At 41.7% G+C, this 20063-nt stretch overlaps 1 protein-coding gene across 9 annotated transcripts in view; it reads left to right on the forward strand.

Moving 5' to 3' along the window:
* Window positions 1-20063, forward strand: part of RHOT1 (ras homolog family member T1) — a 112067-nt gene that overhangs the window by 39628 nt on the left and 52376 nt on the right. For all 9 annotated transcript variants that reach the window (XR_004249689.2, XM_032162923.2, XM_032162926.2 and 6 more), the window contains 7 exons: window positions 1275-1383; window positions 1695-1796; window positions 10342-10440; window positions 11257-11365; window positions 12108-12228; window positions 17386-17470; window positions 17842-17987. Coding sequence is in view for 8 of the 9 variants with exons in the window: in XM_032162923.2 (XP_032018814.1) it covers window positions 1275-1383; window positions 1695-1796; window positions 10342-10440; window positions 11257-11365; window positions 12108-12228; window positions 17386-17470; window positions 17842-17987 (771 nt within the window). In the remaining variant the exon portion in view is untranslated. The remainder of the gene's footprint in view (window positions 1-1274; window positions 1384-1694; window positions 1797-10341; window positions 10441-11256; window positions 11366-12107; window positions 12229-17385; window positions 17471-17841; window positions 17988-20063) is intronic.

Consider the following 20063-nt stretch of genomic DNA (forward strand, 5'->3'; position numbering starts at 1 on the left):
AATATATCTGAAATTCGAATATTTTCCTTTTCATCTTTACTGTCACTGTCACTAGTCCAAGTTACTATTATATTTTTAAAAATTTGTTAGTGAAAAAATGTAACATACTGAGGTGCACACCTGTTATCCAGCTTCAACAATTAACTTATGGCCAGTCTTGTTTCATCTATTACACCTCCCACTGAGATCATTTTGAAGCAAATAGAGACATTATTTTCATGCTGTAAATATTTCAGTATATAGCTCTAAAAAATCACTGCATTTAAAAATGTTAACCCCCTTCTTAGAACCATTCAATGACTTCCCATTTTACACTAACAATAAAACCTACACTCCTTACTGCAGCTTAAGTCCTTACGTGTCTGACCTTTGATCCTCCTTCTAACCCCATTTTATACCTTTTTCTCTTTTCTCAGTAGTCTGTAGCCATTCTGGCATTTTCCTGTTGTTTGGCCCCATCAGGATGTTTTTTCAGTTTGGGGCCTTTGCACATGCCATTCCTTCCTCCTGGCTTCCTCTTCCCTGACTCTACATGGCAGATTTCGTCTTATCCTTCACCCCTTGGCTCAAATGTCACCTTTACATAGGGGGTTTTCCTTAATTATTATACAGAACTAGCTCCTTCCTACTGTCTATCCCCCTACTTATTTCCTGCATAGTACTTATTGAATTGGAAATTATTTTATTTGCTTATTGCTCATTTTCTGTTTTTCACTATTGGAATGGTCAGGTTTATAGATCTGCCCAGGCATGGTAGCTCATGCCTATAATCCCAACACTTTGGGAGGCAAGAAGTTTGAGACTAGCCTAGGCAATATAGCTAGACCCTTCTCTACAAAAAAAAAATTTTTTAATTTGCTGGATGTGGTGGCTTATGCCTATAGTCCTAGCTACTAGGGAGGCTAGGGCAAGTGGATCACTTGAGCATAGGAATTTGAGGTTGCAGTGAGCTGTGATCCTGCCACTGCACTCCAGCCTGAACAACAGAGCTAGACCCTGTCTCAAGAAAACAAAAAACAAAACTGAATGGGTAGGGACCTTCTGTCTTGTGTCCTTAATACTTGGAGCAGTATGTGGCTTATAATAAGTGCTCAACAGATAACACGTTGAGTAAATACATGCTATCTGGAGGCTCGACGTGACTGTAGAGGAAGGTTCATGTTGTTGAGAAGATTAAATAAAAGCTTTTTAGTTAGAATGGGTTATGGTGTAAATTAAAATATAAATCTAATGTCTTTTGCCTTCCTTATTACAATGTGCCCTGTTTATTTTAGGCTGCCTTTAATATTGGTTGGGAACAAATCTGATCTGGTGGAATATAGTAGTATGGAGACCATCCTTCCTATTATGAACCAGTATACAGAAATAGAAACCTGTGTGGAGGTATGCCTCATAATTTGATTTGAAAATTTATTTTTAATGAATTCTTACTAAATTGGGGTTTTAAATGGGGGGGACAATGTGGGATGGGATAAATTTCCTGCTCTTTGTAAAGTCACGTAAACCAAATAAAACAGAGAAGATTGCAGTTGGCCTCTGAGCTCTTTCTAGATATTCATATTGTGATGTCCACAAAGATGCATTTTTCGTTTTTTTCAAGGAATCTTTATTTTGCCTTATGTTGATAGTTTGAAAATTGTTTTTAGCTCTCATAATTGATTTCAGAGTGTAAAATTTTAATTTTATTTTTTCAGTGTTCAGCGAAAAACCTGAAGAACATATCAGAGCTCTTTTATTACGCACAGAAAGCTGTTCTTCATCCTACAGGGCCCTTGTACTGCCCGGAGGAGAAGGAGGTAATAGGCTGTGTTTATAGGGGCTGGAATGTGTATGTAGTAACTGTAGTATGGTAGTGATTTTTAGTAACTCTTAAGTATTTGTGTAGAGATTAAACTGCTGAAATTTAAATTTATTGCTTATTAAATGGTTACATTTTCCAGGTACTCTTCTTCAATGACATTCATATTAAATATTCGTAATATTTTCCACAACAATGGAATGTAATCAAGTACTGCTTCAGGAAGTGCCATTAAAACAAACAAGAATTGGCAACAATAACAACAAAAAAGTCCTCCAAAGACTTAGCTAATGGTCTTCTTGTTTTGCTACTATAAAATCTACAAACTGAAAAACACACACAAATAAAAATCTTATATAGTTTTTTGACATAGGCACAACGTAATACAATGACTACTCCTTTTGTTTTTGTTTTTTTTCTTTTGAGACAGAGTCTCGCTCTATCACTTAGGCTGGAGTGCAGTGGCACGATCTCAATCTCGGCTGACTAAAACCTCTACCTCTGGGGTTCAAGTGATTCTCATGCCTCAGCCTGCCAAAGTGGCTGGGATCACAGGCATGCGCCACCATGCCTGGCTAATTTTTGTATTTTTAGTAGAGACAGGGTTTCACCATGTTGTCCAGGCTGATCTCGAACTCCTGACCTCAAGTGATCTGCCTGCCTGGGCCTCCCAAAGTGCCGGGATTACAGGCGTGAGCTACTGTGCCCAGCCCCTTTTGTTTTATAGCTAAGAAACACAGTAACTCTTTATTGAAATATCCAAAATTTAATATTTTGCCATAGACATTGAAAAACTAAATTTTTTTGAGATATATCTCAAGTACCTTAAAATTCATCCTCTTAAAGTTGTACAATTCCGTGGTTTTTAGTATATTCACAAAGTTGTGCAATCATCACCACTGTCTAATTTCAGAACATTTCATCACCCCAAAGAGAAACCCTGTACCTATTAGCAGTCACTCCCTATTGTCCCGTTACTCAACCCCTGGCCACCACCAATCTACCTTCTATCTCTGTGGATTTGCCTCTTCTGGACATTTTATATAAATGGACTCATACAATATGTGACCTTTTGTTTCTGGCTTCTTTTACTTAGCATAATATTTCCAAGGTATATCCACGTTATAGCATATATCAGTATTTCATTTCTTTTTATGGCCCGATAATCATTTTATGGATACACCATGTTTTTGATGGGTTTTATTTTATTTTATTTTATTTTATTTTATTTTATTTTATTTTATTTTTTATTTTATTTTATTTTATTTTATTTTATTTTATTTTATTTTATTTTTTGAGACAGAGTCTCATTCTGTCACCCAGGCTGGAGAGCAGTGGTGTGATGACAGCTCACTGCAGCCTCAAGCTCCTGGGCTCAAGCGATCCTCCCGCCTTAGCTTCTCGAGTAGCTAGGACCGTAGGCATTCGCCACCATGCCCAGCTGATTTTTTTTTTTATTTTATTTTTTGTAAAGACAGGGTTTCGCCATGTTGCCCAGGCTGGTCTCAAACTCCTGGGCTCAAGCAATCTTCCCGCTTCCACCTCTGCCTCCAAGAGTGCTGGGATTACAGGTGTGAGCCACTGCACCTAGCTGGATACATCATATTTAGTTTATCCCTATATCTGTTGATGCATATTGAGTAGTTTCTACTTTTAGGCTATTACGAATAGACTGTTGTAAACATTCAATACAAGTTTTTGTTTGAACACTTGTTTGGTTTTTTTTGAAGACAGAGTCTTGCTCTGTCACCCAGGCTGGGGTGCAGTGGCATGATTACAGCTTACTATAACCTCGAATTCCTGGCTCAAGCAATCATCCCACCTAAACCTCTCAAGTAGCTGGAACTATAGGCACATACCACCATGCCTGGCTAGTTTTTCTTTTTCTTTTCTTTTTTTTTTTGAGACAGAGTTTTGCTCTTGTTGCCCAGGCTGGAGTGCAGTGGTGCAATCTCTGCGCACCACAACCTCCACCTCCCAGGTTCAAGTGATTCTCCTGCCTCAGCCTTCCGAGTAGTTGGAATTATAGGCATGCGCCACTACACCCTACTAATTTTGTATTTTTAATAGTTATGGGGTTTCTCCATGTTGGTCAGGCTGGTCTTGAACACCCAACCTCAGGTGATCCTCCTGCCTCGGCCTCCCAAAGTGCTGGAATTATAGGCGTGAACCACTGCTCCTGGCCTATTCTCCGTTTTTTTGGGTCAGGGCCTTACTCTGTCACCCAGGCTAGAGTGCAGTAGCGCAATCACGGCTCACTGCCCCCTCGACTTCCTGGCTTCAACGATCCTCCCACCTCAGCCTCCCAAATAGTTGGGATCACACGTGTATGCCACCACATCCAGCTAATTTTTGTATTTTTAGTAGAAGATAGGGTTTCACCATATTGCCCAGGTTGGTCTTAAACTCCTGGGCTCAAGCAATGCACCCACCTTGGCCTCCCAACGTGTTGGGATTACAGGTGTGAATCACCATGCCTGGCCTTTTTTTTTTTTTTAAATTTAGAGACAAGATCTTACTTGTGGCCCAGGCTGGAGCACAGTGGTGTGATCATAGCTCACTGCAGCCTCAAACTCCAAGGCTCAGGCCATCCTCCCACCTCAGCTTCCCGAGGAGTTGGGACTACAGGCACATGCCACCGTGCCCAGCCAATTTTTAAATTTTCTTGTAAAGTCAGGATCTCACTATGTTGCCCAGGCTGGTCTCAAACTCCTGGCTCAAACAATTCTCCCATCTAGCCTCTCAGAGTGCTGGGATTATAGGCATGACCCAACACTCCTGGCCTGTTTTAAATTCTTTTGAGTACATTTAGTAGTTGAATTGCTGAGTCACATGGTAATTGTATATTTGACATACTGAGGAACCAGCAGCTATTTTACACAATGACTGGACCATTTTACATTCCCACTAGCAGTGTATGAAGGCTCCAGTTTCTCCACATCTTTGCCACACTCGTTATTTTACTTTTCTTTTTTGGTTTATTATAGCCATCCTAGTAGATGTGGTTGGGATCTCATTGTTTTGATTTGCATTTCCCTGATGGCTAATGATGTTGTGTAATTTTTCATGTGCTTATTGGCCATCTTCTTTGGAGAAATGTCTATTGCCTATTCAAAGTCCTTTCCCATTTTTGTTTTAAAGAGACAGGGTCTCACCGTCATCCAGGCTGGAGTACAGTGGCATGATCATGGCTTGCTGCAGCCTCAACCTTCTGGACTCAAGCAGTCCTCCCACTCAGCCTCCTAAGTAGCTGGGACTACAGGTGCATGCCACCACACACAGCTAATTTTTAATTTTTTTTGTAAAGATGGGGTCTTGCTGAGTTGCCCAAGGTGGTCTTGAACTTCTAGCCTCAAACAGTCCTCCTGCTCCAGCTTTCCGAGTAGCTGCCTTTGCCCATTTTTTAGTTGGGTTGTCTTTTTTTAAATTATTATTAAAGGTAATTTTTCTTTTAAGAAGTGGGGGCCGGGTGCAGTGGCTCATGCCTGTAATCCCAGCACTTTGGCAGGCTGAGGCAGGGAGATCACTTGAAGCCAGGAGTTCGAGACCAGCGTGGCCAAGGTGGCAAAACTCTGTCTCTACTAAAAATACAAAAGTTAGCTGGGTGTATTGGCACATACCTGTAATCCCAGCTACTCGGAAGGCTGAGGCACGAGAATCATTTGAATCTGGAAGGTGGAGGTTGCAGTGAGCTGAGATTGCACCACTGCACTCCAGCCTGGGCTACAGATTGAGACTCTGTCTCAAAAAAAAAAAAAAAGAAAGAAACAGGTCCTTGCTATATTGCCCAGGCTGGTCTTGAACTCCTGGCCGCCTCCTGCCTCAGCCTCCTGACTAGCTGGGATTACAGGTGTGAGTCACCACACCACCACACCCAGCTTGAGGTGGTTGCTTTGATTCTGTTTGTCAGGAGAGGTATTGTTTTTAAGAATAAAAAGTTGCAGATATCTTTCAGGAAAAGTTTATAGTATAAGTGAGTGGTTAGCAATGAATGACTCATGGGCCATATTTGGCCTACCAGCTATTTTCACACAGTCTGTACACTAAGGAAACATTTTATATTTTTATTTATTTATTTACCTATTTATTTATTTATTTGAGATGGAGTCTCGCTTTGTTGCCCACATTGGAGTGCAGTGGTGCGATTTCAGCTCACTGGGCTCAGGCGATTCTCCTGCCTCAGCCTCCCAAGTAGCTGGGACTACAGGCATGTGCCACCACATCCAGCTAATTTTTGTATTTTTGGTAGAGACAGGGTTTCACCATGTTAGCCAGGCTGATCTCGAACTCCTGACCTCAGGTGATCTGCCTGCCTTGGCCTTTCAAAGTGCAGGGATTACAGGCATGAACCACTGTGGCTGGCCATATATTTTTAAATGATTGAAAAAAGTCAAAAGAAATAATATTTTATGATAGGTGAGAATTATGTTACATCCAAATTTTATCATTTCATAAAAATAAAGTTTGATTGTGACATAGCCACGGTCATTCTTTTATGTTATCTGTGGCTGTTTGCGTGCTACAGAGGCAAAGTTTAGTAGTTTCAACAGAGCTTATGTGTACTGCTCTCATCTCTTCTCACTGCTGCTGAGTGCACTACTAATTGCACTGACACACTAGACACCATTTCAAGTACTATGTATATCACTGTACCAGGACCTTTTATTTATATTCATTGCATACCCATCATGCCAAAACATGAAAAGAATAATAAAGTGTTTTTTTTAGATGGGAAAGCAGATAAATTTTCCAGGTTCAAATTACAGTTCCAGCATCATCTTTTTAGACCTTGATGCAAATGCAAAGGAAATTTCCGTATTTCATAATCCATTTAACTATGCAATTGAGTTTCCATTAACCTTCAATTGGAATTGATTAATCTGCAGTGTAATCACACGCTAAAAGGCAAACATCAAGAAAATAATCAAACATAATTTTATAAATACTTTGTGCTCTATAAAGTCATAGGTTTGTGGATATGTACCAGTATTGGCAGTATATATTTGTGCAAAAAGACATTTTCAACGATGGGACACGTAAAATCTCATTACAGATCAGCATTAACATATAAACATTTGCAATTAATTTTCATGGTGGACAACACTAACTTTGAACCCCAACAAAGCAAAATGTTTTCCTTCCAAAAAGAATTTCATTCTTCTCATTAATAAATCTGTATTGCAAAACTGTACTCGGTTATATTTTGAGTTTTGTCAAAAAAACTTTGTAGAAGTTTGGTTTCTTTCTTACTACGTAAGTGCCTACATGACATGCTTGATTTTGCCTGTTGGCCCCAAAGCCTAAATATTTGCTATGTGGCCCTTCACAGAAAACGTGCCAGGCCGGGCGCGGTGGCTCACGCTTGTAATCCCAACACTTTGGGAGGCCGAGGCGGGCGGATCACGAGGTCAGGAGATCGAGACCACGCTGAAACCCCGTCTCTACTAAAAATACAAAAAATTAGCCGGGCGTGGTGGCGGGCGCCTGTAGTCCCAGCTACTCGGAGAGGCTGAGGCAGGAGAATGGCGTGAACCCGGGAGGCGGAGCTTGCAGTGAGCCGAGACCGCGCCACTGCACTCCAGCCTGGGCGACAGAGCGAGGAGACTCCACCTCAAGAAAAAAACAAAAACAAAAACAAAAAACAAAAACAAAAAAAAACGTAGATTCCATTCTGATTCAGCTAGGTATTGTATTTATGATAAAGGAAATTTGGGAAACAGTCTTAATACTATGGGAACTGTTACAAGAATTTACCTCTGAGGCCTTAGCCTAGCAGTATATGAAATCCCCCTATTAGTTTGTTCTCAGTTTTTTAATTGTTACTTTGTTCTCAGGCCTGTTATTAGTTCTGCTAATCTGTTAATCCCTCATCCCCGCCCCCATCCCACAAGAGTAAAATATCTACCACCATCTGTTACTCAATTCTTAGGTGGACCTGAGTGAGAGGTAAAATTTTCAACTTTTAAACTATACCTTGTTTTACACAAGTACAAACTTTAAATTGCCTATAACGGAATCTTTTATTTAGACAACAATAATATCTTTTCTTTTTTTTTTTTTTTTTGAGATGGAGTCTCACTCTGTCTCCCAGGATGGAGTGCAATGGCACGATCTCAGCTCACTGCAACCTCCACCTCCCAGGTTCACATGATTCTCCTGCCTCAGCCTCCCAAGTAGCTGGGATTACAGGCATGCACCACCATGCCTGGCTAATTTTTGTATTTTTAGTAGAGATGGGGTTTCATTATGTGGGCTAGTCTGGTTTCAAACTCCTGGCCTCAAGTGATCTGCCCGCCTTGGCTTCCCAAAGTGTGTGAGCCACCACGCCCAGCCAAATACCATAATTTTTTATAGCTTTATTAAGTAGAATTTTTAATACTTTTTAGTAGTCCTTTTTTGGTGTTACATTTTCAGGTGGTTAGTTTTTAAATATGACATTGGGCCAATACCTTAGAGCTCTTTAGCTTTGCATTTCAAGCTTTAATGAAAAGTGCGTCGTTAGCCGGGTGCAATGGATCGTGCCTGTAATCCCAGCACTTTGGGAGGCCAAGGCAGGCAGATCACGAGGTTAGGAGATCGAGACCATCCTGGCTAACATGGTGAAACCCCGTCTCTACTAAAAATATGAAAAATTAGCTGGGCTTGGTGGCATGTGCCTATAGACCCAGCTACTCGGGAGGCTGAGGCGGGAGAATCGCTTGAACCTGGGAGGCAGAGGTTGCAGTGAGCCAAGATCGCACCACTGCGCTCCAGCCTAGGCAACAGAGCAAGATTCTATCTCAAAAAAAAAGAAGAAAAGTGCATTGTTTATTTTTCTTAAAATTACTTTTTGAAAATGTACCCCTTTATTATGTGAGGAAAAATCACTTAGACAAAATAAAAGGCTATCATTAGGTTCTGTTTTGTATATTCTTGCTGTTGCTTCTTTTGGAAACATTTAAATTACTAAACTTTTTTAAAAGGAGAGTAAATAAAATATGACAATGTAGTGTTTATTCATCTTTAATGACTAACATTAGGATCGCATTTATAGAAGCATTATCTTACCATTCATTATTTTAAAGAATAAATCACGTGATTATAGATGTTATAGTCCATTTAGTACTCTTTTATAAGGGAAGCGCCATCAGATGCTTTCTTTTTTTTTGAGACGGAGTCTTTCTTTGTCTCCCAGACTGGAGTGCAGTGATGGAATATCGGCTCACTGCAACCTCTGCCTCCCGGGTTCAAGTGATTCTCCTGCCTCAGCCTCCCAAGTACTGGGACTACAGGCACATGCCACCACACCCAGCTAACTTTTGTATTTTTAGTAGAGACAGGGTTTCGCCATGTTGGCCAGGCTGGTCTCAAACTCCAGATCTCAGGTGATCTGCACTCCTCAGCCTCCCAAAGTGCCGGGATTAAAAGTGTGAGCCACCGTGCCCAGCCTCAAATGCTTTCTAAATGTTTGACTTCTTTTTCTCATTTCTTTCTCTTTGTATCTTAAGTTTTATCTTTTTCTCACTATATCAAATTACTCTCCCGGAGACCCCATTTAAAACAAGAATAGAAGGGGTTAACTGTGTATGTTTGGAAGATAATTATTTTCTTTCCTATTTTTTAAAGAATTTCTTTTCTGCATTTGAGTTTGATAGCGTGATCAAAGCTGTCATCATTACCATTTTGTAAGTTAATAAGTTTATATTTCCTCACCTTGACATCTCATTTCTCTGATTTAGGTAGAACCATAAGAGATCTATCTCCAAGCTTAGATGAAATTCAAAGCTCTCCTTGAAGTTTTATTCTCAAAATTGTTGACAGTGATTACCCTATAGTGGTTATACAGTGTAGAAGCATGTGGGCCTTATTTTAAAATAGTCATATATTTATTCTATCCATGATGAATCATAAAACAAAAATGAAGGAAATTGTCAGAATATATTTCCAGCAGCATTAGTCATAAAAGTTTTAGAGTCACAAAAGGCAAAATTCTTTTTAAAGTATAAATAATTCTTATACTAGGAAGTTAGTAAAAATTTTTTACACTTATTAACCAGTGATAATTTTGCCACTTGTTTGTGAATAAGTGAATATTTTATTTCCCAGCTTTAACATACACACAGGGAAAAGATCAAAACAAATTTCATTCTGCTACCAGAAGGTTGATGGTCAGAAATCAGAAGTTGAGGGGAAAGTCCTTAGTAGTTTTAAAAGTCAGTTCATATCCTCTATGGAATGAGGGAAGATATAAATAAATAAATAGTTCTTCTTTCTGTGACTAGAAAAATGAATCCCTCCTAAAGATGAACTTCTCTTTTGCCTGTTCTTAGAGGATTTGTGGTCCTAAGGGGAGAGCTTGACTATTCCAAATATCAGTACCAGCAAATATTGCCTCATTTACTTAAAAAGGCTTTCATATAAAAGTAAATGGCTTTGCTTTAGTTCATTTTTTCATGTTGGTTGTATTTGATATTATGTAAAAATCAGAATTATTCTCAGCATTGCTTATGAAAATCACTGTTTAAACAATTAAAACAATTATTTCTTTTCTCAATGATTTATAGATGAAACCAGCTTGTATAAAAGCCCTTACTCGTATATTTAAAATATCTGATCAAGATAATGATGGTACTCTCAATGATGCTGAACTCAACTTCTTTCAGGTAATGGTCCTTTATTTCAGACATTTGTGTATCTTTTTTTTTTTTTTTTGCTGAAAGCTGTAAAATGTGTTAGCTTAAACAACAAGAACGGTATGTTATAAACATAAGTTTCTTTCTCATAAAACTATCTTTCACATCAACCTATATATGCCTAAACTCTCTTATGTCCAGGAATTGAGGGGATTTTGATAGCTTCATTTTATGGTATAAAGTAGGTGTGTTAAGGATGACTTGGAGGCTGAACTCTTAATCGTTTTGCTTTCATGGTTTTGAATAACATAGCTACACAAAGAGCCCTATGTTTTAGAAACAGGATGGAGGGAATTGGGAATGTTTCTAAGTATGACATGTTTTACTTTTTTTTTTTTTTTTGAGATAGAGTCTCGCTCTGTCACCCAGGCTGTAGTGCAATGGCGCGATCTTAGCTCACTGCAACCTCCGCCTCCCGGGTTCAAGCGATTCTCCTGCCTCAGCCTCCCAAGTAGCTGGGACTACAGGCATGCACCACCATACCCAGCTAATTTTTGTATTTTTAGTAGAGATGGGGTTTCACCATGTTGGCCAGGGTAGACTCGATCTCCTGACCTCGTGATCCACCTGCCTCAGCCTCCCAAAGTTCTGGGATTACAGGCGTGAGCCACCTCACCCAGCCCATGTTTTACTTAAATAATACAAAGTGGTGACTATTCCTAATGTAGAATATGTTTCTTTGGTTGCAATTCTTGGATTTAATATTGCTTTGTAGATTATCATTTTATATTATTTGTGGTTTTAATGCTGGTTTGTTTTTAAAGATATTTTTATGTTTTTTGCTAGAGGATTTGTTTCAACACTCCATTAGCTCCTCAAGCTCTGGAGGATGTCAAGAATGTAGTCAGAAAACATATAAGTGATGGTGTGGCTGACAGTGGGTTGACCCTGAAAGGTGGGTAAATGGTATTTTCCCCCCTTTTGAAACTTAATATTTTCAAAATTTGGCAGAAGGTGAAGGTCTTTATTGCATTATTTATACTTTAAGGAAAGGTTAATATTTACTAGTATGCCTAAAGTCTGATTTGGATATTTACGAGTTGGGAGGGACAGGCCATTGTTGGGGATTATCATCTTTACTACCAATATAAATTAGAGGTAGGGAAATTGGTTGGATCTCAAGGATACAGAGGTCCACCTGAGGGAAGGAGGTATCTGGAACAAAAAAAAAGTATCTTAAAATTTTTCCTACTCATAAACAGCCTTTAAATAGTCATTATTTTTAGGGAATTTTGTCTATGAGTCAAATTTACCAGTATAGAATGTTCCCTGGAGAATATATTCTAGAGGCACAGTGAAGTTAATGAGATTGAAATCCAGAATTTTCCATGACAAAAATAAGCTCAAAGATCTGTAGAACACTACTCTCGTATAACTTTGCGCATGTCAGTATATTCCTTGAGATGCATTGTTGGCCATTTCCCCCAGTGCTCTCTCTTGCTGAGCTGGGTGTATATGTGAAACAATTCTGAAATCAGCTCTGTTTCGTTGAGATACTTGTGAATTTTGTTTTGTTTTGAGCTTTACAATGCAAAGCTAGCATCCTTATGTTCATGAATCTGGTTCTTGCCATTATGTTACATGCTTTTCTCCTATATGACTCTGTACCCTTTATTTACTAATTTACTTTATTTCAGGTTTTCTCTTTTTACACACACTTTTTATCCAGAGAGGGAGACACGAAACTACTTGGACTGTGCTTCGACGATTTGGTTATGATGATGATCTGGATTTGACACCTGAATATTTGTTCCCCCTGTATGTACCTTTGTTTGTTTGTTTGTTTGTTTTGTTGTTGTTGTTTAGTTTTTTATTGATACAGGCTCCCACTATGTTTCCCAGGCTGGTCTTGAACTCCTGAGTCAAGTGGTCCTCCCACCTTGGCCTCCCAAATTGCTGTGATTACAGGCATTGAGCCATGCCCAGTCACCTTTGGTTTTGTAATGATTTTACTTGCTAAATATTTTTAAGGTTGATTTAGCACACATGGGGAGGTGGGCGTCAAGCTAATTGGGAATATTTTAGAGTTATAGCAGAGCTTTATAGCAGGATTTCTCAACCTCAGCACTATTGGCATTTTGGACCAGACAATTTTTTGTTGTGGATGTCCTGTGCAGTATAGGATGTTTACCACATCCGTAGATGTCAGTGACACTTCCAGTTGTGACAACCAAAACTGTTGAGAAATTGCCAAATGTGCCCTCTGAAGGGAAATTATCCCCAGTTGAGAACCACTGATTCCCTCATGGCTCAAACTTTTCCTCTTCTTGTGGAGACTACAAGTATCTTTTTTTTGTTCATTTTACTGAGGAAGGAAAAATAAGATGCTAGACAACACAAACTTGTTTTGGGAGTCAAGAGATCTCAGAAATATGTTGATTAATGTTTTTCTTACATTGTTCTTCTCCCTCAGTTTTATAGCCTGTTCTCAGCTTAAGTTGAAGTAGGTATTTTCCTAAACGACTAGTCTTATTTGTGGTTCTTTTTCTTTTTCTTTCTTTTTTTTTTTTTTTGAGACAGAGTCTCGCTCTGTTGCCCAGGCTGGAGTGCAGTGGCGCAATCTCGGCTCACTGCAAGTTCCGCCTCTGAGGTTCAGGCCATTCTCCTGCCTCAGCCTCCCGAGTAGCTGGGACTACAGGCGTCTGCCACCACGCCCGGCTAATTTTCTGTTTTTGTTTTTTTTTTTTTTGTGAGACGGAGTCTCACTCTGTCGCCCAGACTGGAGTGCAGTGGCACGATCTTGGCTCACTGCAACCTCCCCACCTCGTTCAAGCGATTCTTCTGTCTCAGCTTCCCGAGTAGCTGGGAATACAGGCACCCGCCACTAGGCCCAGCTAATTTTTTGTGTATTTAGTAGGGAAGGAGTTTCACCATGTTAACCAGGATGGTCTCGGTCTCCTGACCTCGTGATCTACCCACCTCGGCCTCCCGAAGTGCTGGGATTACAGGCGTGAGCCACCATGCCCGATCATTTTTTGGTATTTTTATTAGAGACGGGGTTTCACTGTATTAGCCAGGATGGTCTGCATCTCCTGATCTCATGATCTGCCCGCCTCGGCCTCCCAAAGTGTGGGGATTACAGATGTGAGCCACTGCACCCGGCCTTTTTTTTTTTTTTTTTTTTCCTAAGAGACAAGGTCTCATTTTGGCTAGCTCACTGCAACCTCAAACTCCATGGCTCAAGCAATCCTCCCACCTGAGCTTCCCAAATAGCTGGGATTATAGGTGTGCACCACAATACCTGGCTTGCTTGCTTGCTTGCTTGCTTGCTTGCTTGCTTTTTTTTTTTCTTTTTTTTTTTTTTTTTTGTAGAAAAGGGGTCTCACTATATTTCCTAGGCTGATCTTGAACTCCTGGCCTCAAATGATCTTCTTGCCTCAGCCTCCTAAGGTGCTGCGATTACAGGCATGAGCCACCATGCCTGGCCGGTTATTTTCCTTTGATAATGCTGTGTTTAAGTTCTGTTTGTTTAAAAATGGACCCAGTGCCATCCCCAAACAAGAGACTGCCTTGTTGCAGGATCCCTCTTCTGTACCCCAGGGAAGCGAGCTTTTCATGGATGGTGACTTCCCAGGATCTGGCCTCAGAGTTTTCAGTCATTCTTCATTTTTTCATTGGCACATTACCTTCATGGTGCTCTTTTATTTTAGCATAGCACCTTCAGCTGTCTATGTAATGGTTCAGAAAGACTGTTGTTTTTTACTTCTCCATTATTGAGGAAGCAAAGTTCTTTCTGATTAGATTCCTAGTCCATTAATCTGTTCTAAATTGAAACTTCCTTTGACTGAGTTACTAAATCTTGGCTCAAGTTAATTTCCTAGATTTTTCAATAAATACATACTAAATGAATGAATTTGTTATAGGACTCTCTCATAAGGTTTTCTTTTCTGTGTCATTTATGTGAATAGATGAATTCTATGGGAGGTTGCTTATCGCTTTCTTAAGTATGACAGTTAGGAAATTCCGTGTCTTATGGCATTGTGGCTTACACTAATCATCTCTTTCAGTTTTTTTTAATCCTCTTTGCCTTTAATTTTCTGCAAAATAACTCCCTGGAGCTACTACATGAATATCTCTATCCTTATGAAACCCTCTGCCTCTATCCTTCACATTGCTGCTAGAATAGTTGATAAATAAATAAAAATTTGGCTCTGTCACTTCCCTTCAAGACACAGGATAAAACCCAAGCTGCTGCTTTTTTTTTTTTTTTTTTTTTTGAGACAGGGTCTTGCCCGGTCTGTCATTCAGGCTAGAATGCAGTGGCGTGACATGATCACAGCTCACTGCGGCCTCGGCCTCCTGGGCCCAAGCAATCATCCCACTTCAGCCTGCCAAGTAGCTGGGACTACAGGCACATGGCCACCATTCCCAGATAATTTTTAAATTTTATGTAGAGATGAGGTCTCCCTGTGTTGCCCAGGCTGGTTTCTGTCTTCCAGACTCAAGAAATCCTCCCGCCTCGACCTCCTAAAGTGCTGGGATTACAAGCATTAGCCACCACACCTGGTCTAAAGTCCAAGCTTCTTAACATGGTTTGCAAGGTCATTCATGATCTGTTCTCCTCATGCACACTCCCTGCCTTCATTCTGGAAGTCAATACCAAACTATTTGTTGTCCACCAAGCATATGTTCTTTTCTACACCAGGCTTTTGTCCATGGTATTTTCACCTCTCTCCCTCTTGCCCCAACCTAATTAATGCCTCTCATCCTTGAAGTCTCAATTCAGATGACAATGTTTCCCAGCAGTGTTGAGGTTTTCCCAGTTCCCAGGCCAGAGATGTTCCCTTTCATGTGGCTCCCTAGCATCCTTGGCTTGCACATACTTAGCCCCTGCCTCATTCTGTTGAAATGTCTTTGGGGGCCGGGTGCGGTGGCTCACACCTGTAATCCCAGCACTTTGGGAGGCTGAGGTGAGTGAATCACGAGGTCAGGAGTTCGAGACCAGCCTGGCCAACATGGTGAAACCCCATCTCTACTAAAAATACAAAAAATTAGCTGGGTGTAGTGGCGGGCACCTGTAATCCCAGCTATTTGGGAGGCTGAGGCAGGAGAATCGCTTGAACCTGGAAGGTGGAGGTTGCGGTGAGCCGAGATCGTGCCATTGCACTCCAGCCCTGGCGACAGAGTGAGACTCCATCTCAAAAAAAAAAAAAAAAGAAATGTCTTTGTGGTCCACCTCCCACTTGTTTGTGGTTCCTTAGAAGTGGGGAGCCTGTCTTATTTTTGTCTTCCTAGTACCTAGCTCAGTACATTTGCTTTTTTTTTGAGATGGAGTCTCACTCTGTCACCCAGGCTGGAGTGCAGTGGCACAGTCTTGGCTCACTGCAACCTCCGTCTTCTGGGTTCAATCACTTCTCCTGCCTCAGCTTCCCAAGTAGCTGGGATTACAGGTGCATGCCACCACACCCAGCTAATTTTCTTTTTTCTTTTTGAGACAGAGTCTCTCTCTGTCGCCCAGGCTGGAGTGCAGTGGCGCGATCTCGACTCACTGCAAGCTCCACCTCCCGAGTTCACCGACATTCTCCTGCCTCAGCCTCCCAAGTAGCTGGGACTACAGGGACCACGCCCAGCTAATTTTTTTTGTATTTTTAGTAGAGACGGGGTTTCACCGTGTTATCCAGGACAGTCTCGATCTCCTGACCTCGTGATCTGCCTGCCTCGGCCTCCCAAAGTACTGGGATTACAGGCGTGAGCCACCGCGCCTGGCCACACTCAGCTAATTTTCATATTTTTAGTAGAGACGGGGTTTTACCATGTTGGCCAGGCTGGTCTCGAACTCCTGACCTCAAATGATCCACCTGCCACAGCCTCCCAAAGTGCTGGGATTACAGGCATGAGCTACCACGCCCAGCCAGTACATTTGTTTTTTGTTTGTTTTTATGTTCGTTTGTTTGAGACAGGGTCTCATTCTGTCACCCAGGCTAGAGTACAGTGGCACAAACACGGCTCACTGCATCCTTAACCTCCCGGGCTTAACCTGTCCTCCTGCCTCAGCCTCCCCAGTAGCTGGGACTACAAGTATGTGCCACCATGCCTAGTTAATTTTTTAAATTTTTTGTGAGATGGATTTCACTTTGTTGCCCAGGCTGGTCTTGAACTCCTGGGCTTAAGTGATCCTCCTTGCCTCGGTCTCCCAAATTGCTGGGATTACAGGCATGAGTCACCATGCCCAGCACTCAGTGCATTTGGTTAATCTTTATTAAACCGAATTTAGGGTGGGTCCAAAAGGTCAAGTCAGGTAGAAATAACTTCTCTTTGCATCATTTTCCACTCATTACAATATTGGAATTAATATGAAGCTCATACGTATGACTTACAATTTGTAGGAAGAACAAACCCATGACAGGTAAATCAGTATTATTTGTAAATTTTTTATACTAACCTGCTTTTCTGATATTTAAGAAAATGGGCCTGGTATGGTGGCTCATGCCTGTAATCCCAACACTTACTGGGAAGCCAAGGTGGGTGGATTGCTTGAGCCCAGGAGTTTGAGCCAGCCTGGGCAACATGGTGAGACCCCATCTCTACAAAAATACAAAAAATTAGCCAGGCATGGTAGTGTGCGCCTGTGGTCCCAGCTACTCAAGAGGCTGAGATAGGTAGATTGATTGAGCCCAGGAGGTCGAGACTGCAGTGAGCTGTGATCGTGCCTGGGCCACAGAGTGAGACCCTGTCTGAATTTAAAAAAGAGAAAAAGAGAAAATGTTGTTACTTTGGAACGAGCATTATTATGACTCTTCCAAAGAGTGCCAAAATCACTCCAGAGAGTTTCCTTGGGAAAGTCTAAATGATACCAAGTGAAGATATTCTTGTAAATGGTGTTACCTCACAAAAGACTTGTTGCAATTTTATATTAATTTCTTAAATTTTAAAATTTGATTAATGATTTATTTTACTCTTGAATTTTTTTAACAGTCTGAAAATACCTCCTGATTGCACTACTGAATTAAATCATCATGCATATTTGTTTCTCCAAAGCACCTTTGACAAGCATGATTTGGTAAGCCTTTAGCTGTAATTTTCCATAATATATAGTAAAATATTTTTCTATGGATGATATAACTCTGTTCCCTGAGCTATGGGATGTGTATGTTACATAGCCAAAAACTGCTTAACCTCTCTAAGTTAAATTCGCAAAAATATTTTCTGCTGTTTACCTTTGTTGTTTTCTCAAGGTGAAAATGTCTAATTTCTAATAGACTTTCTTATAGTATGTTTTCTTACATACATGTGAGGAATTTTCTTGATAAAATGTAAAATTTCTTGTCATTTATTAAGTAGTTTTAAAAAGCATAGCTTTACTAGATTGGGGGGCTTTTGAGTTGGGAATTATTAGATATCTAAACATTCTGTATCCTTGTGTTTCTTCAGGATAGAGACTGTGCTTTGTCACCTGATGAGCTTAAAGATTTATTTAAAGTTTTCCCTTACATACCTTGGGGGCCAGATGTGAATAACACAGTTTGTACCAATGAAAGAGGCTGGATAACCTACCAGGGATTCCTTTCCCAGTGGACGTGAGTATAGAGCTCACCTCTTTCCTCTAGAGTTACAAATAGTTTAAAATTATGGTGTATTACATTTGTCACTTTGTAAGCTTGTGAGGCCTTATGAAATGCTTCAATCATAATTGCCTCTAAGCAAGATTAGCTGCTGATATCTCTAAGATGAACTATAAATGTTCTATAAATTTATCAGGAAGGGATTGTTTTCTTTTGGATGATGTACAGGGAAAAAGTAGTAAGTCTTATATGAAAATTGAACTACATTTTAGCACTTTTTTGTTTGATTAAGGGAATTGGAAATGTCATTGCTATTGCACAATTCTTACTCTTTCAGAATATGGGGTGAAGCATATTTTACTTGACACTGAAGACTGCTTTTTTTTGTTATTGTTTGCTTGTTTTTTTGTTTTTTGTTTTTTGTTTTTTTTTTAATAAAGAAGAAGGAGAAGGAAGAGGAAGAAAAAGAAAGTGGGATAAAGGATCAGAAAGGGAGGAAAATAGAAAAAATTAGAGTATGACTCCCGGGTAGACCTGTTTTGTTGTCACTGAGTTGGTTGGTTGGTCTGTTGTATTTTTCATGTTTCGCCATGTTGGCCAGGCTGGTCGCGAACTCCTAGCCTGAAGTGATCAACCCGCCTCGGCCCCCCAGAGTGCCGGGACCACAGGCGTGAGCCACCACGTCCAGCCCCCACATTGCTTCTGGCCTCCGTGGTAGACCTCCCAGACGGGGCGGTCGGGCAGAGGCGCTCCCCACATCCCAGACGGGGCGGCCGGGCAGAGGCGCTCCTCACTTCCCAGATGGGGCGGCCAGGCAGAGACGCTCCTCACTTCTTCCCAGATGGGGCGGCCGGGCAGAGGTGCTCCTCATTTCTTCCCAGACGGGGCGGCCGGGCAGAGGTGCTCCTCATTTCTTCCCAGACGGGGCGGCCGGGCAGAGGCTCTCCTCACTTCCCAGACGGGGCGACGGGGTAGACGCGTTGCTTATTTCTTCCCAGACGGGGCGGCCGGGCAGAGACACTCCTCACTTCTTCCCAGACGGGGCGGCCAGGCAGAGGCGCTCCTAACTTCTTCCCAGACGGGGCGGCCGGGCAGAGGCGCTCCTCACTTCCCAGACGATGGGTGGCCGGGCAGAGGTGCTCCTCAATTCCCAGACGATGGGTGGCCGGGCAGAGGTGCTCCTCACTTCCCAGACGATGGGTGGCCGGGCAGAGGCGCTCCTCACTTCCCAGACGGGGTGGCCGGGCAGAGGCGCTCCTCACTTCCCAGGCGATGGGTGGCCGGGCAGAGGCGCTCCTCACTTCCCAGACGGGGCGGCCGGGCAGAGGCGCTCCTCACTTCTTCCCAGACGGGGCGGCCAGGCAGAGGTGCTCCTCACTTCCCAGACGGGGCGGCCGGGCAGAGGCGCTCCTCACTTCTTCCCGGACGGGGCGGCCGGGCAGAGGCGCTCCTCACTTCCCAGACGGGGCGGCCGGGCAGAGGCGCTCCTCACTTCTTCCCAGACGGGGCGGCCGGCAGGCAGTCCGTGCAGAGGGTCCCTCTTTCCGGAGGGGACGGGCCTCAGTCCAAAAGAAAGAGAAGGAGGAGGCGAGAAGTTTTTTTTTTTTGAGATGGAGTCTCACTCTGTCGCCCAGGCTGGAGTGTAGTGGCGCGATCTTGGCTCACTGCAAACTCTGCCTCCCGGGTTCAAGCCATTCCCCTGCCTCAGCCGTGAGGTTCTTTCACTCAGCACATTGTGGACATTTTTATGTATCAATAATTATACTTTTATATATCTTAATGTTAAATAATGTGTCACAATATGGGTGTTCTATAACTATCCCATAATTATATATTTTTATCATTTTTGGTTTTTTTTTCTACTATTGCTAGTATTCTGGTGAGGTCTGTTGTAGTTCAGTCTTCAGCTATAGCCTAGGGAGGTTGTTTTTTTTGGTTTGTTTTTAACTTGGAAGGTAGATCACATAAAATATCCCCACTCTATCTAGATTTTACCAGCCACTCACCGCTTATGTTTGTAGCCTTGGTGTTTCTGGGCAGATGGAGTAGAGAGAGGAATTACCCACCATCTTGCATTCTTCTCCCTTTCTT

This window comes from Hylobates moloch, unplaced genomic scaffold (genome assembly GCF_009828535.3).
Source record: "Hylobates moloch isolate HMO894 unplaced genomic scaffold, HMol_V3 SCAFFOLD_10, whole genome shotgun sequence".
Lineage (NCBI taxonomy): Eukaryota > Metazoa > Chordata > Mammalia > Primates > Hylobatidae > Hylobates > Hylobates moloch.